Source organism: Gorilla gorilla, chromosome 13 (genome assembly GCF_029281585.2).
Source record: "Gorilla gorilla gorilla isolate KB3781 chromosome 13, NHGRI_mGorGor1-v2.1_pri, whole genome shotgun sequence".
NCBI classification, from domain to species: Eukaryota; Metazoa; Chordata; class Mammalia; order Primates; family Hominidae; genus Gorilla; species Gorilla gorilla.
This window is the reverse complement of record NC_073237.2, coordinates 79,974,356-79,990,143: the sequence shown is the minus strand read 5'-3', so window position 1 is coordinate 79,990,143 and position 15,788 is coordinate 79,974,356. Positions and strand designations below refer to the sequence as shown.

The window sequence follows — 15,788 nt, the reverse complement described above, 5'->3', positions numbered from 1 at the left end:
CCCCGGCTAATTTTGTACTTTTAGTAGAGACGGGGTTTCTCCATGTTGGTCAGGCTAGTCTTGAACTCCCGACCTCAGGTGATCCGCCCGCCTCAGCCTCCCAAAGTGCTGGGATTACAGGCGTGAGCCACTGCGCCTGGCTGGGATAGCATTTTCTGTTCTATTCTGTCAGTTATTCAGCAAATAATTATTGAATAGCCAAAGTGTGCCCCTTGAGTGTAGTGGAGGGAGACATAGTGTATAGTACTGAGAGATGTATGTTCTCAGTGCAGTGGAAATTCAGAATAATAGAAGGCTTTTCAGTGCCTTTGTTGGGGATGGGTTTTAGGAAAGGATTCTTTAAAGAGTCTTATTACATGTGTTAGAAGTTCATGAGGTAGACAAGAGGAAAGTAGGCATTCTGAAGGAAGGAGTGGCAAGTATATAAGATGTGTACATGTGAAAGAATATAGCATATTTGAAAAACTGTCATTTAAGGACCTAGAACTTCTAGAGATACAGCCAGAAGGATAGGACATAAATTTCTTCATGTACTAGGCATGGAGATTGGGTTTTATACATCCATTGGCAGAAAGCTGTTTAATCATTTTAACTTTTAGATTGATTTTGGGTTTTCATTTTAGAAACTCATGTGTAGCAGCGTAGAAGATGGATTGAGGAGCTAAAATTGGAGACTGTTGCAGTATCCAAGCAAAAGGGAGATGGGGGAATGACAGAATGTACAAAGAACAGAGAATGAATTTAAGATATCTTCAGGAGATAAGTTAAACAAGACCTAGTAGTTAATTGGCTGTAAGGTGTGCAGGAGAGTAGGCAACGATATTCTGAGGTTTCCAACTTAGACAGATGTGCAGATGGTGGCGGCATAACAAGGTACTTCATAAAGGATCGAGTGGGGAAGGCAGGGTAGTGAGATGGAAAGATAGAATACATTTCGTGTGGAGATGCTTATTGAACATTCCAGTTCAGTTGTCTGTCTATACAGAAATAATTAGTTTATTGGTAGAACTTTAAACTTTGAGATTGAAGAGCAGTGGGTATAAAGTATTAAAAAAATAGGTTAAGAGTGGGATAATGTGAACAACCGCTATGCTTTTGAGAAGGTTGAGAAAATAAGCCAGCAAAGGAAACTTAGCAGTAGTCAGAAATGTATTAAGAAAACCAAGAGATGCTTGACAAAAATAATGTGTTTTGGATATGGCAATAAAGAGGAGATTGACCTTAATTTTAGTATCAGAGACCAGCAGAAGCCAGATTTCAGTGGGATGAGGCAGGAAATTGCTGATTATTGTCTTAAATTTGGTCTTGAAAGGTAGAAGGTAGCAATGAGGAGGGGGTTATAGGCCAAGGTATGACTTTTTTGTTTTCATTTGAATGTTTAAGATGTAAGGGATTGAGTAAATGAATAAAGAGGTATCCCTTTATACAATTTGGCTAGCCTAAATTTTGGGTTTTTATTTGCCTTTTATCTTTAAAAAATAAACTTTAAGAAACATATTACCTTTTGGTGAGTTTATTTTACAGTTTGTAAACTGAACTTAATTGTTGTTGGTAATTCTTTTTAGGAGTATGAAAATGCTGAAAATACTTCAACTCAGTCCAAAGTTATGAATAAAAAAGATAAAAGAAAGAATCATCAGGGAAAAGACAGACCTCTCACAGTATCACTAAAAGATTTTCATTCGGAAGGTAATGTATATACAATGCTATTATGCTAAAAGAACTATTCTACGTCTGTTTTATACTTCAGTTGTAAATGTCTTTCTAATTTTTAAACAATAAGTAAAAGTTATTCATGTATCATGTAGAATGTAAAAAATGTAAACTTGTGTCTTAGTTCATTTTGTACTGCTGTAACAGAGTACCTGAGAATGGGTCATTTATAATGAATGGAAGTTTATTGGCTCACAGTTCTGGAAGCTGGGAAGTCCAATATCAAGATGCCAGCATCTGGTGAGGGCCTTCTTGAGGAGTCATCACATGGCAAGAGTGAGAGCAAAAGGGGGCCAAATTTGCCCTTTTATAACCAATCCCACCTGTGAGGGTAGAGCTCTGATAGCCTAATTACCTGTTGAAGATCCTACCTCTTAATATTGTTACAATGGCAATTAAATTTCTTTTTTTTTTTTTTCTTTTTTTAGATGGAGTCTCACTCTGTAGCCCAAGCTGGAGTGCAGTGGTGCAGTCATGGCTCACTGTAACCTCCGCCTCCATGACTCAAGCAATTCTTATGCCTCAGTCTCCCGAGTAGCTAGGACTACAGGCCTGTGCCACCATGCCCAACTAGTCTTTTGTATTTTTTAGTAGAGACAGGGTTTCACCGTCTTGCCCAGGGTGGTCTCAAACTCCTGAGCTCAGGAGATCTGCCCGCCTTGGCCTCCCAAACTGCTGGGATTACAGGCGTGAGCCACCACACCTGGTGGCGATTAAATTTCAACATGAGTTTTGGAAGGGACAAAACTGTTTGGAAATAAACTAAAACCATTTGGGGTTTTAAAGTAATTTAAAATCAGTCATTAAAACCCCATAAAACTTTAGTAAGAATTTATCTTTTTGTATTTTTGAGTTTGTCTCTTTCCTAAAACTTACTGAAAATAAAAACTGACATTTGTAGTTTGAGTCATCTTGAAACATATTATTTTCCTTATACATAAACTGATTTGGCTTACAGTAGGCCAGGAATAGTATTTTCATATTTCAGCCATTGTTGGTCAACCTCTTCAAGTTATCTGGAACTGCATCTTAGAAAATTAAAATACAAATTTTAGAATGAGACTTATTACCAGAAAAGTGTTTATAGTATCATTTGTATTTTTTATCAAATGGAGAAGACAGAAGGAATTTTACTATCCACTAAACTTTTGAAGATAAACTACAAAGCACATTATATTTAATGTGTGAAATGTTAAAAATACTTAGCCTGTGCTGTACAGTATGGTAGCTACTATTCATGTGTGGCAGTTTAATAAAAATAAAAATGAAAATGTTTCTTAATTGCATTAGCCATATTTCAAGTGCTCAGTCACATATGACTAGTGGCTTCCATGTTAGTCCAGCTATAGAACATTACTATCATCACAGAAAATTTTATTGAACAGCGCTGTGTCTATACCCGTCAGAATAGTTGCTCACCGTATGAACAGCTATTTGTTCATTGGCAGAGCATTTTATTTGACTCATATGAATTCAGCCTTAGTACATTGGGCATTGTTCTGTGAGGATAAATATTACCATAGCAATAATTTCAAAAAGAAAAAAACCCAAATACTGCTTTCAGAAATAAGCCTTTCTTTGAAAATCAGAGAATATATTTAGAAGATTATATTGTTTTCCTTTGAGGATCAAGGAAGTTTTTCCCTGTAGGCTGCCAGTGATTAAGTTGCTTTGCTTTGGGGTTAAAAGAACAAATACATATTAAAATTTCCAACTTTTGGTCGGGCGTGGTGGCTCACGCCTGTAATCCTAGCACTTTGCGGGGACAAGGCAGGTGGATCCATTTCAGGTCAGGAGTTCAAGCCCAGCCTGGCCAACATGGTGAAACCCTGTCTCTACTAAAAATACAAAGAGTAGCTGGGCGTGTGGTGGCGTGTGCCTGTAATCCCAGCTACTCCAGAGGCTGAGGCAGGAGAATCTATTGAACCGGGGAGGTGGAGGTTGTAGTGAGCCAAGGTCGTGCCACTGGACTCCAGCCTGGGACAACAGAGTGAGACTTCATCTTTAAAAAAAAAAAAAAAAAAAAGGCTGGGCGCGATGGCTCACGCCTGCAATTCCAGCACTTTGGGAGGCTGAGGCAGGTGGATAAGCTAAGATCAGGAGTTTGAGACCAGCCTGGCCAACATGGTGAAACCGCATCTCTACTAAATACAAAAAATTAGCTGGGCGTAGTGGTGCATGCCTGTAATCCCAGCTACTCAGGAGGCTGAGGCAGGAGAATTGCTTGAACCCAAAAGGTGGAGGTTGCAGTGAGCCAAGATTGTGCCATTGCACTCCAGCCTGGGCAACAAGAGCGAAACTCCATCTATCTCAAAAAAAAAAAAAAAAAAAAAAAATCCAAGTTTAGTAAAAAAGATTTCACCTAAGAAATCTATTTTGGGCTGGATGCAGTGGACCATACCTTTAATCCCAGTGCTTTGGGAGGCCAAGGCAAGAGATCACTTGAGGCTAGGAGCCAGAGGCTAGCTATAGTGAGCTATGATCATGCCAGTGCACTCCAGCCTAGGCAACAGAGTGAGATCTTGTCTCTTAAAAAAAAAGAAAGAAGTGGCTGGGCACAGTGGCTCACGCCTGTAATCCCAGCACTTTGGGAGGCTGAGGTGGTTGGATCACGAGGTTAGGAGATCAAGACCACCCTGGCTAACACAGTGAAACCGATCTTTACTAAAAATACAAAAAATTAGCTGGGCATGGTGGCACGCGCCTGTAGTCCCAACTATTCGGGAGGCTGAGGCAGGAGAATCGCTTGAACCCGGGAGGCAGAGGTTGCAGTGAGCCGAGATCGTACCACTGCACTCCAGCCTGGGCGACAGGGTGAGATTCCATCTCAAAAAAAAAAAAAGAAGAAGAAATACATTTTTTTAAAAACTAGGCAGAAACAAGGAAAGAATGCTTTCTAAAACTCCTGTTTTCCACATTTGATTTCTTAAATGGTGTGTAAATTTGAGAAAAACATCAGTATGTTATTAAAGAGAACCTACACAGCTTTTGCAAGTCATGATTAACACAGTTGAGGTTCTTAGGTTCTGGCATCACTGTATGCTAAATAGAACATGCTAGAAGAGTGACTGTCTAATTTACCAAGATTTGGTAGTTTGATCTGAAGTTGGTGATTTTGGCATTTACTGTGTTTATGGACACTATTCTGATCAAGAAACTCTTTAGAGAACTGGACCAGCTTTTAGATTTGCAGTCATAAGAAAGTTATATTATTTTTAGTCCTTGAGAATAGAAAATTTCTGCTGTACACAAGAAGCATTGTTAAGTGTTAGATATCCTGATCATCTCTACTTTAAATAAGAATACTTGCTCACTATTTGTACTTTATTTAGAGACAGAGTTTTGCTCTGTCGCCCAGGTTGGAGTGCAGTAGCATGATCCCTGGCTCTCTGCAGCTTCCGCCTCCTGGGTTCAAGCAATTTTCATGCCTCAGCATCCCAAGTAATTGGGATTACAAGTGTGTACCACCATGCCTGGCTAGTTTTTTTATTTTTAGTAGAGATGGGGTTTCACCATGTTGGCCAGCCTGGTCTCAAACTCCTGGCCTCAGGTGATCCGCCCGCCTGGGCCTCCCAAAGTGCTGGGATTACAGGTGTGAGCCATCGCCCCTGGCCTTATTTGTACTTTAGATTCCCTTATGCTTTCCTCATTCTGCTCTTGATAATTCCTTTCCAGAAATGCTGTGTTGTTTCTAGGCCAATAATTTGTTTCATCTAGATGTATTTGTTATGGGTTATTTTTTGTGTTAATTCTATAAATATGTATCAATTTTTAGGTTTTTTAATAGTGCTATTATGTCACCTTGATATATGCTTTTAAAATAAAATAGCTAGTAGTTTTAAAGGACATAAATTACTATTCTACCTTTTCATTACACAAAAGCAGTAATGTGAACATTTTTTATAGTTATAGTAACCTGTGATTTGATTTTGGACATATTTGTGTCCCCTTGACTTGCTCCCCCAACCTCCCAAATTATGTGGAACCAAAAAACTAGATTATGTGGAACTCATATGCTTAAAATGCAGTAATATCCCTTGATATGGGTGGGATTTACTAGGATTAGACGTTCCTTAAGCTGAGTAAATTAGTAATTATATACTGAATTTTAACATCTTAAACCTAGAAAAGTAAATCAGATGAGAATCCTAGAAAACTCTTAAATGACTTCTATAACTCATAGGAGATAATTTTGAAATTCTTTCAGTTTCTTTTTTTTTTTTTTTACATTTTTGTATGTTAAATTCCTTCAATAAAGTTTCATCTTTGTTTCTTTTTCATTTACAGATCACATTAGTAAAAAGACTGAGGTAAGTCTTATTGTAGCCATCTTGTAGAAAACACTGATGATTTTAAGAATAATACTTAAATATTTAGCAGTAAGTCTTTTTTGAGACATAATCATTTAAAGGACAACCCATAGGTTTGTCTTGAGTGAACCCAGTCATGTTTCTGCCATTATATAAGGATGTAAAATGCATTGTTGTAGAATAAAAATAAGATTATTTGCATGAAGCATAATATCATTTGGCTTTATCATCCTAATTTGTATATATATGTGTATGAGCCAAAGCTTACTTGTGTGTGTGCCAAGCTTAAAATCTCAGAGAAAAGTGGTTTAATCTCTCACTCTATATTTTAATCTTTATTAAAAACTTATCCTGAGAAGATGTCTCATATTATTTTGGAATTATGGAAGTTTGAAATAAACTGTGATTCTTTAGATATACTCATGGGTAAAAGTAACCTGATTATATACTTCTCTTACCATTCACTGTTAGTGTAGCCTACACTTCCTGGTGTTGGGGATTTGGGGTTTTTTGTTTCTGTTATTTAAATACTATAGTACAGCCTCTCCAGATCTTTTAGTTGGGAGATTGTGCCATTAAAAAAATCCTCTAACATTGAGGAAGATACTAATAAAATGTTAAAATTATTTTTATCTTTTAAGGTAATAATTTCAAAGTTTTATTCTTCTATTATGTATGTGTTCTTATTAGGCATTCCATTGTTTAATTTTTTATGGTCAGATGGTCCTCGATTTCACTTTAGAATATATATGTGTGTGTGTGTGTGTGTATATATATACACATATATGTGTGTGTGTATATATACACACATATGTGTATATATATACACACATATGTGTATATGTGTATATATATATATGTGTATGTATATGTGCGTGTGTGTGTGTGTATATATATATGGCTTCTGACCATTTTTTTGTTTGTTTCAAACATTTGCTTGACAGGCTAGGAAAACGAAATCTATCTCTTAAAAAAAATCACATCTAAATAATTTTGTGATTATATTAATAATTTAGTTCCTAACTACTATGCATGCAAACACAGAATTGATTTGTTGTTGAAACAGATGGTCAATTTTTTTTAAAGTTATTTGCAAACCATTGTCATCATTTTTTAGATTAAAATTTAAATGACTACATATATAGACTGAATATTAATTCCATGTTTGAAAGTGGAAAACATACTTTTGAACTGATTCCAATTTATTTTTGTCCATTGATTTATTTGGGGGATAGTGTTATACAAATAAGAAAGCAGATACACATGGTGTACCTGCTCCTAAGACAACTCTATAAACTGTTTGATGCTTGCGTTTTCTTCTTTCCTGATTTGAAAGAAGACAAAAAATGCAAAATGACAAGATCCTACCTATTTAATATATTAAAGATGAGTTGTATTTAAACAAGCTTCTGTATGTAGAATAATATATCTTGTCTTTCCTTATAATTTTAGAGCTGTGCTCTGTCTTGTTAAATAATCTGATATATAATAAAATTCATTTTGAAGATTTCTAATGATTAAGTTCCACATTTGTAAATACAGTCTAATTATGATTTATTTCCCTTACAACTATATTAAGAATTTGGTTATAAGAATATGTAATTCACGTTATCTTTATTTTTGTTTTTTAACTTTTAAAGTTCAGGGGTACATGTGTAGGTTTATTATATAGGTAAATTTTGGTCACGGTGGTTTGTTATACAGATTATTTTGTCACCCAGGTATTAAGCCTAGTACCCATTAGTTATTTTTCTTGATCCTCTCCCTCCTCCCACCCTTCACCCTCTGGTAAGCCCCAGTGTGTCTTGTTCCCCTCTATGTGTCCATGTGTTCTCATTATTTAGTTCCCACTTAAAGTGAGAACATGCAGTATTTGGTTTTTGTTTCTGCATTAGTTTGTTGAGGATAATGGCATCTAGCTCTATCCATGTCCCTGCAGAGGACACAGTCTCATTCTTTTTTATGGCTGCATAGTATTCCATGGTGCATATGTACCACGTTTTCTTTATCCAGTCTACCATTGATGGGCATTTAGGTTGATTTCATGTCTGCTATTGTGAACAGTGCTTCAGTGAACATATGTGTGCATGTGTCTTTATAATAGAACCATTTATATTCCTCTGGGTATATACCCAGTGATGGGATTGCTGGATCAAATGGTATTTCTGTTTTTAGTTCTTTGAGGAATCGTCACACTGCTTTCCACAGTGGTTGAACTAATTTACATTCCCACCAACAGTGGATAAGCATTTCTTTCTCTCTGTGACCCTGCCAGTATCTGTTATTTTTTGACTTTTTAGTAATAGCCATTCTGACTGGTGTACCTTTTGATACTTGTTAAAAGTATGCCAAAATTATGTTCCATTTCCATTAGAGGCATTACTTTCTGGGACTTAAATGTTTAAATGTTACAACGGTTATACCATTGATCTAGAAATTTAGAAGATCTTTTTTTCCACAGAGAATCCAAAAAAGCCTAAAGAAAATTCCAATTTGAACTCTCAAACAAAATGTTATTTGCTCCTACAAATGTACTAGTTTTGTTAACATTGTATGCTGAATGATTAATTTAATTCATTCCATCTTTAATATATTACTTAGGCCAAGGGATTTTTTTTTTCATGGCTACTCTTAAGTTCCTAACATCTGTGGCAAATAATATTCTTCTTACCTACCTCCCCTTAAATCAGATATTTATTGGATAACATTCAGAAGGGAAAATATTTCACTTTATTGATGGGTGATGAGGTGTACTTGAACTGCATATATATTCTTGGTGCTACCTAAACTTGTTCTCAGGTTAATTTCATTATTTCTTTTTTCTTCTGTCTAGAGTAGGTGCTTGTACATACCTCTTTATAATATCTCAACAAATCATGCCTTTTCAGGAGTTTTATTTGATTCTTAGTCTTTTTTCTTCTGTTGGACTGAAGTTGTTTTGTTTTTTAATATGTTGCTTTTTAAATGCCAGAACTGTTAGGAAGGGTATCTCATAGATACTCATTTCTCTCTAGTCCCAATTTTATCTGGCCTTCCAAACTCCAGTCCTTCTAGTATGGTTTTAGTTTTAAAAATCTTAGTGATCATCATATGTCTTGAAGTGTAAATGATCCAGTCTTCAATATGCTTGAATGCACTGTCATTGGAAGAGTACCCAAGAAACTGTAACAGTGGTTGTCAAAGGTGGCAGTGGGGGAGATATTGGACAGAGGGATATGAGAAATAGCCTGCCTGCTTTTTACAGTATAAGCTTCTGAATTTTCTATCATGTCCGTGTAACACTTATGTAAAAATTATATTAAAAATAAAAAGGACTGTGTGAAGAAAGGAACCAGGGAACAAACCCAGTCCTGTCTCTACAACCTACTTCCTTCTTATAGCACTGTGCTTTAGCACTATGCTCCACATGTCTACCTTTAGCTGATTATGAGCGTGGACAAATAATTTATTCACTTTAGGCCCTAGTTATATTATGAAAAGTAATGTTGGATCTGTTGATTTCTAAAATTATGATAAATGATCAGAATGCAATTGAAATAAAGAATAAAGAAAAATACGCTAAAAAAAATGAACCCTATAGTTAATGCTACCAACACACAGGAGTGTAGCAGTAATAAAATTAGACTATTAATTTTATTTTTCTTTCTGAGATGGAGTCTCGCTATCTTGCCAAGCTGGAATGCAGTGGTGCAACCTCCACCTCCCGGGTTCAAGCGATTCTCGTGCCTCAGTCTCCCGAGTAGCTGGGGTCTACAGATGTGCACCACCATGCCCAGCTAATTTTTGTATTTTTAATAGAGGTGGGGTTTCACCATGTTGGCCAGGATGGTCTCTATCTCTTGACCTCGTGATCCACCTGCCTCGGCCTCCCAAAGTGGGATTAGAGGTGTGAGCCACTGCACCTGGCCTAAATTTTTTATTTTGTTTCTTTTTTTTTTTTAGGTTATTAAATTTTAAAAGCAAATAAATTTAATCTAGCTTTAAATAAATCTCACCTAGAATCTGGTTTTACCTAAAGATTCAACCTATTTTCTATTCTTCTCAGTGTTTTGAGCTCATTCTTGTTACTAAGCCTTTCCTTGTTTGTATGTGTTACATTTGTTAGCTCTCTTTGGTTGTAAGCAACAGAAGCCCAACTCAATCCAGCATAAACAAAACAGAGACAGTTATTTGGTTAATGTAACCACATCATGGAAGAATAGGGAGAGAGTTGACCTCATAGTTGACTGGATCCAGGCATTTAGACAGCTTTAGGACTCTCCATTTCACTCCCTACTCTCAGCTGCTATCTGTTCCTTCACTTCAGGCAAGATCACATGATTACTTGGGGGTCTCGGGGTTATAGCTTTACAGAATTTCTTATAAACTGTTAATTAGCTTTTGAGGTTTGATAGATTCATTTCTTTTTTTTTTTTTCTTTTCTTTTCTCTCTTTTTCTTTTTTTTTTTTTTGAGACAGAGTCTCTCTGTGTCCTCCTGGCTGGAGTGCAGTGGCGCGATCTTGGCTCACTGCAACCTCTGCTTCCTGGGTTCAAGCGATTCTTGTGCCTCAGCTTCCCGAGTAGCTGGGATTACAGGCGCCCACCACCACGCCCAGTTAATTTTTTATTTTTATTAGAGACGGGGTTTCACTGGGTTGCTCAGGCTGGTCTCAAACTCCTGGCCTCAAGTGATCTACCGGCCTTGGCCTCCCATAGTGTTGGGATTTCAGGAGTGAGCCACTGTGCCCGACTCAAGTTGTTTTCTTTCAAAAAAAAATTTTTTTTCCGTTTTAACATCTGCCAAGGCTCTGTCATCCATCAAGTTGTTTTCTTGAGGAGTTGAGGGAGGCAAGAATATTTCCTAGATGGTGTGATATATTTCCTATCATATCACATCGGGGTCATAGAATATGAGGTTATTTTTATGATGTTAAATTGATTACTGGTTCTAAAACCATTCTCCAATAAAAGGAACCAGGACTCCTTGGAGAAATGGCTGTATCTAGGGCGATGACAGGGAATATACAAGACGAGCCCAGAGCCAGGCATGGTGGCTGGCGCCTGTAATGCCAGCTACTCCAGAGGCTGAGGTGAGAGGAATGCTTGAGGCCAGGAGATCCAGACCAGCCTAGGCAACATAGTGTGATCCCATCTCTAAAAATTTTCATAAACAAAATTAGCAGGCTCAGTGGTGCACACCTGTAGTCCCAGCTACTCTGGATGCTGAGGCAGGAAGATCATTTGAGCTCAGGAATTCCAGGATGAGCTATGATAGCACCACTGCACTCTAGCATGGGCGACAGTGAGACTTCATCTCTTAAAAAAAAAAAAGAAGGGGCCGGGCGCGGTTGTTCACCCCTGTAATCCCAGCACTTTGGGAAGCTGAGGTGGGTGGATCACGAGGTCAAGAGATCGAGACCGTCCTGGCCAACATGGTGAAATCCCGTCTCTACTAAAAATACAAAAATTATCTGGGTGTGGTGGCATGCACCTGTAGTCCCAGCTACTCAGGAGCTGAGGCAGGAGAATCGCCTGAACCCGGGAGGTGGAGGTTGCAGTGAGTCGAGATCGCACTGCTGCATTTCAACCTGGCAACAGAGCCAGCCTCTGTCTCAAAAAAAAAAAAAAAAAAAAAAATGGTTTTCTGTTTACTCTATTGATAGTTTCTTTTGCTGTGCCGAAGCTTTTTAGTTTAACTAGGTCCCGTTTGTCAAGTTTTTGTTTTTGCTACAATTGGCTTTTTTTTTTTTTGAGACAGGGTCTTGCTCTGTCACCCAGGCTGGAGTGCAATGGCACGGTCTCAGCTTACTACAACCTCTGCCTCCCAGGCTCAAGCAATCCTCCCACCACAGCAGCTGGGACTACAGGCACATGCCACCACTCCCAGCTAGTTTTTTGTATTTTTGATAGAGACAGGGTTTCGCCATGTTGTCCAGGCTGGTCTTGAACTCCGGGGCTCAAGTGATCCACCTACCTTGACCTCCCAAAGTGCTGGGACTACAGGCGTGAGCCACCGTGCCTGACCTGCAATTGCTTTTGAGGAGTTGGTCATAAACTCTTTCCCAAGGCCAGTGTCCCCATTGGTATTTCCTAGGTTTTATTCTAGGATTCTTGTAGTTTTAGGTCTTACATTTAAGTCTTAAATCCATCTTGAGTTAATGTAAAGTAGGTATAGACCAGGCACAGTGGCTCACGCCTGTAATCCCAGCACTTTGGGAGGCCGAGGCGGGTGGATCACTTGAGGCCAGGAGGTCGGAGACCAGCCTGGCCAACGTGGTGAAACCCCGTCTCTACTAAAAATAGAAAAATTAGCCGGGTGTGATGGCACGTGCCTAGAGCAAAACTGTCTACAAAATAATAATAATAATAATAAAGTAGGAATAAGGTGATGTTAACAAATATGATTTTTGTTAGGTATGATGATGATAATATGGTTAAATTGGACAATTTTTTATAGCTGCATGTGAAAGAATTTCGAGATGAACTATCATAATAACTGCACTTTATTATAAAATACCTAGGCCCAAAAAGGAGGGCTAAATGTAGAAAGTCCTTAAATCTAAATGTAGAGTATATGGGTGAAAATTTTCATAATAAAAAGTTAAGAAACCAAACAAAATGAAATTATATTATTTAGTGATGCATCTGTAAAACAACAAAAACATGGAAATGATCAACACTAAGTTGAGGTAATGGTTACCTTGTCGAGGCACGAAGATGAGACTAAGGGAAGAGTATATAGATGGGCCATAAGGTCTGTAGGTAATATTCTAGTTTTTAAGTAGAATGGTGTGGGATCAAGTGTGTTTTTTTTAAACAACTGTATTGAGTTACAATTTAAATACTATAAAATTCACCTATTGCAAGTATATAATTCACTCATAGTTGTGCAGCCATAAACACAGTCTAGTTTTGGAGCATTTCCATAATCTCAGAAAATTCCCTCATAGCCATTTGTAGTCAATCCCTACTCCCACCTTCAGCCCCTGGCAACCACTGATCTACTTTCTGTCTCTAGAGATTTGCAGTTTCTTGTAACCTATAATGGACTCATAGAATGTATAGTCTTTGTGTTTGGCTTCTTTCACTTAGCATAATGTTTTTGAGGTATATCCGTGTTGTAGCATGTGGCAGTAGTTATTTCAGCTGTATCACTGAATAGTATTTCATTGTATAAATGTTGTTTATTCACCAGGTTATAGGCTTGCTATGCACATTTGACGTATGTCTTTGTGTGGATGTGTTTTAATTTCTCTTAGGTGGTTACTTAGGAGTGAAATTGCTGGGTTGTATGGTGAATTTATGTCTAACTTTTAAAGAGTCTGTCAAATTGTTTTTCAAAATGACTACCATTTTTCACTCCCACCAGCAATATATGAGAGTTCTAGCTCCTATGCATCCTTGCCAACGCTTGATATTGTCTCTTGTTTTGATTATAGCCATTCTAGTGGGTATGTAATGTATTTCATTGTAGTTTTAATTTGCATGTTCCTAATAACTGGTGATTTCAGACATCTTTTCATATGCTTATCAGCCATTCTTATATCTTCTGGAAATATCTATTCAAATTTTTTGCTCATCTTTGTATGTTTTCTTATTGATTTGTATGATTTCTTTGTATGTCTGAAAACAAGTCCTCTATCAGATACATGATTAGCAAATACTTTCTTCCAGGCTATGCCTTGCCTTTTCTTTTTAATTTTTTATTGATACAAAATAGATGTACATATTTTGGGGATGTCTTTTTGGTTTTTTAATTGTGTCTTTTGAAGCACAAAAGTTTTAAATTGTTACCAAGTCTAGTTTGTGACTTTATGGATTGTACTTTTGGTGTTCATTAAATAAATCTTTGCCTAACACAAGTCATGATGATTTATTCTAGAGGCTTTATAGTTTTAGTTCTTCCTTTAAGAGTCTGTGATCCATATTTTGAGTTAATTTTTGTGAATTGTGGCATATGCGTAGACACTTCTCCCAGCACAACACTCTTATATCCTTAATAAAATACCTTGACCCCTTTTTAAAAAGTAAATTTGATCATAAATATGAAGGCTCATATCTAGATTCTCAATTCTGTTCCATTGATCTGTATGTCTATACTTACATAAGCACCATACTGTCTTATTCATTGTATGCTTGGTACCAAATAGGTGTGCAGAATTTGAATTAAACTGAAATTGAATTGGCTAGATTTATTATGTTAAATATTTTATGTTTTTACATTTGCCATATTTTAATCTTTTTTTCTGGTGTGTGTGGTGTGTAGTAGTTGATTTATTTTTGCTTTTCTCCCCCCTATAGTTTGTTATCAATATATCTTTTGAAAAAAATCCCATCTCTAGATCAAAAAGAAACTTTGTGCCTCACTCAAAAATACTTAAGGGACAGAATGCCCTTTGTGATAGGCATGATGTGATGGTAATGGGAGCAACTATCAACAAGCAGGGACATTGGCTAGAATTATAATTATAATTATAATCTCTAGTGATATTAAATCCAGAGGCTGATTAGTTGCTAGCAGTATGTTATTCTTTCCACAGAAGCTCAGCAGTGGTTTTTAGCATTTCTGTATTTATTGCTGTAAAATAAAATCTTACAAGAATATACTGGAACTGTTTTATGAAGCAGTAATTTTAGAGTTATGTCTGTATCCCTTAGCAATCGCACATGCATTCTTAAGGCCATAATTACTTGGGGGGGAAATAATACTTGCTCATCAACTTCTCATGATGTTTATGAAATTCAGATAAGGTAATGTTTGTTTAAGTGCTTTGCAAGATATAAAGTGTTGCACAATCATTTTTAATGTCATTCATATAGTAAGCACTGGTATACAAATAAATTTTTTTCAAACACTTTACTTTCTAAGATAATGTGAAGTGAAAAGTATGAACAATTATTGAACCTTGGGGTCGTTTGCCCACAGATACAATTGTGAATAGCTGTAGTTCAAGAATGTGGGGACAGGCATGGTGGCTAACACCTATAATCCTAGCAGTTTGGGAGGCTGAGGCGGGTGGATCACCTGAGGTCAGGAGTTTGAGACCCGCTGGCCAACATGGTGAAACCCCATCTCTGCTAAACAAACAAACAACAAAAAAAATTAGCCAGGAGTGGTGGCATGCGCCTGTAATCCCAGCTATTTGGGAGGCTGAGGCACAAGAATCGCTTGAACCTAAAGGGGTGAGGGTTGTAGTGAGCCGAGATCGGGCCACTGCACTCCAGCCTGGATGAGAGTGAGACTGTCTCAAAAAAAAGAGAATGTGGGACATAGGTGAAACCAATGAGTGAGAGGAATATTTTCTTCAGTCTCTGTCTTCATAACAGGATGTTGAAGAGGAAATGCTCCTTTTCTTGGAGAATGTAAAATTTCTAATATATAATTGGATAGACAGTGATAAAAATCTTATCTTTTAAAAATCTTCTATTGGCATGTGGAATTTATATAAAAATTATTTTAAAATGTAATGTAACGCCGGACGCAGTGTCTCATGCCTGTAATCCCAGCACTTTGGGAGGCTGAGGCGGACAGATCACCTGAGGTCAGGAGTTCGAGACGAGCCTGGCCAACATGGTGAAACCACGTCTCTACTAAAATACTAAATTACCCGGGTGTGGTGGCACATGCCTTTAATCCCAGCTACTCAGGAGGCTGAGGTGGGAGAATTGCTTGAACCTGGCCTGGCAGGAAGAGGTTGTAGTGAGCCGAGATCATGCCATTGCACTCCGCCTGGGCAACAAGAGTGAAACTCTGTCTCAAAAAAAAAAGCAGTGTAAAAGATTGA

At 37.4% G+C, this 15,788-nt stretch overlaps 1 protein-coding gene across 6 annotated transcripts in view; it reads left to right on the top strand.

Moving 5' to 3' along the window:
* The window catches only part of GKAP1 (G kinase anchoring protein 1), an 83,754-nt gene that overhangs the window by 29,543 nt on the left and 38,423 nt on the right, over window positions 1-15,788 (top strand). For all 6 annotated transcript variants that reach the window (XM_055350851.2, XM_055350848.2, XM_055350849.2 and 3 more), the window contains 2 exons: window positions 1,566-1,689; window positions 6,001-6,023. In XM_055350851.2, the coding sequence (XP_055206826.1) occupies window positions 1,566-1,689; window positions 6,001-6,023 (147 nt within the window). The remainder of the gene's footprint in view (window positions 1-1,565; window positions 1,690-6,000; window positions 6,024-15,788) is intronic.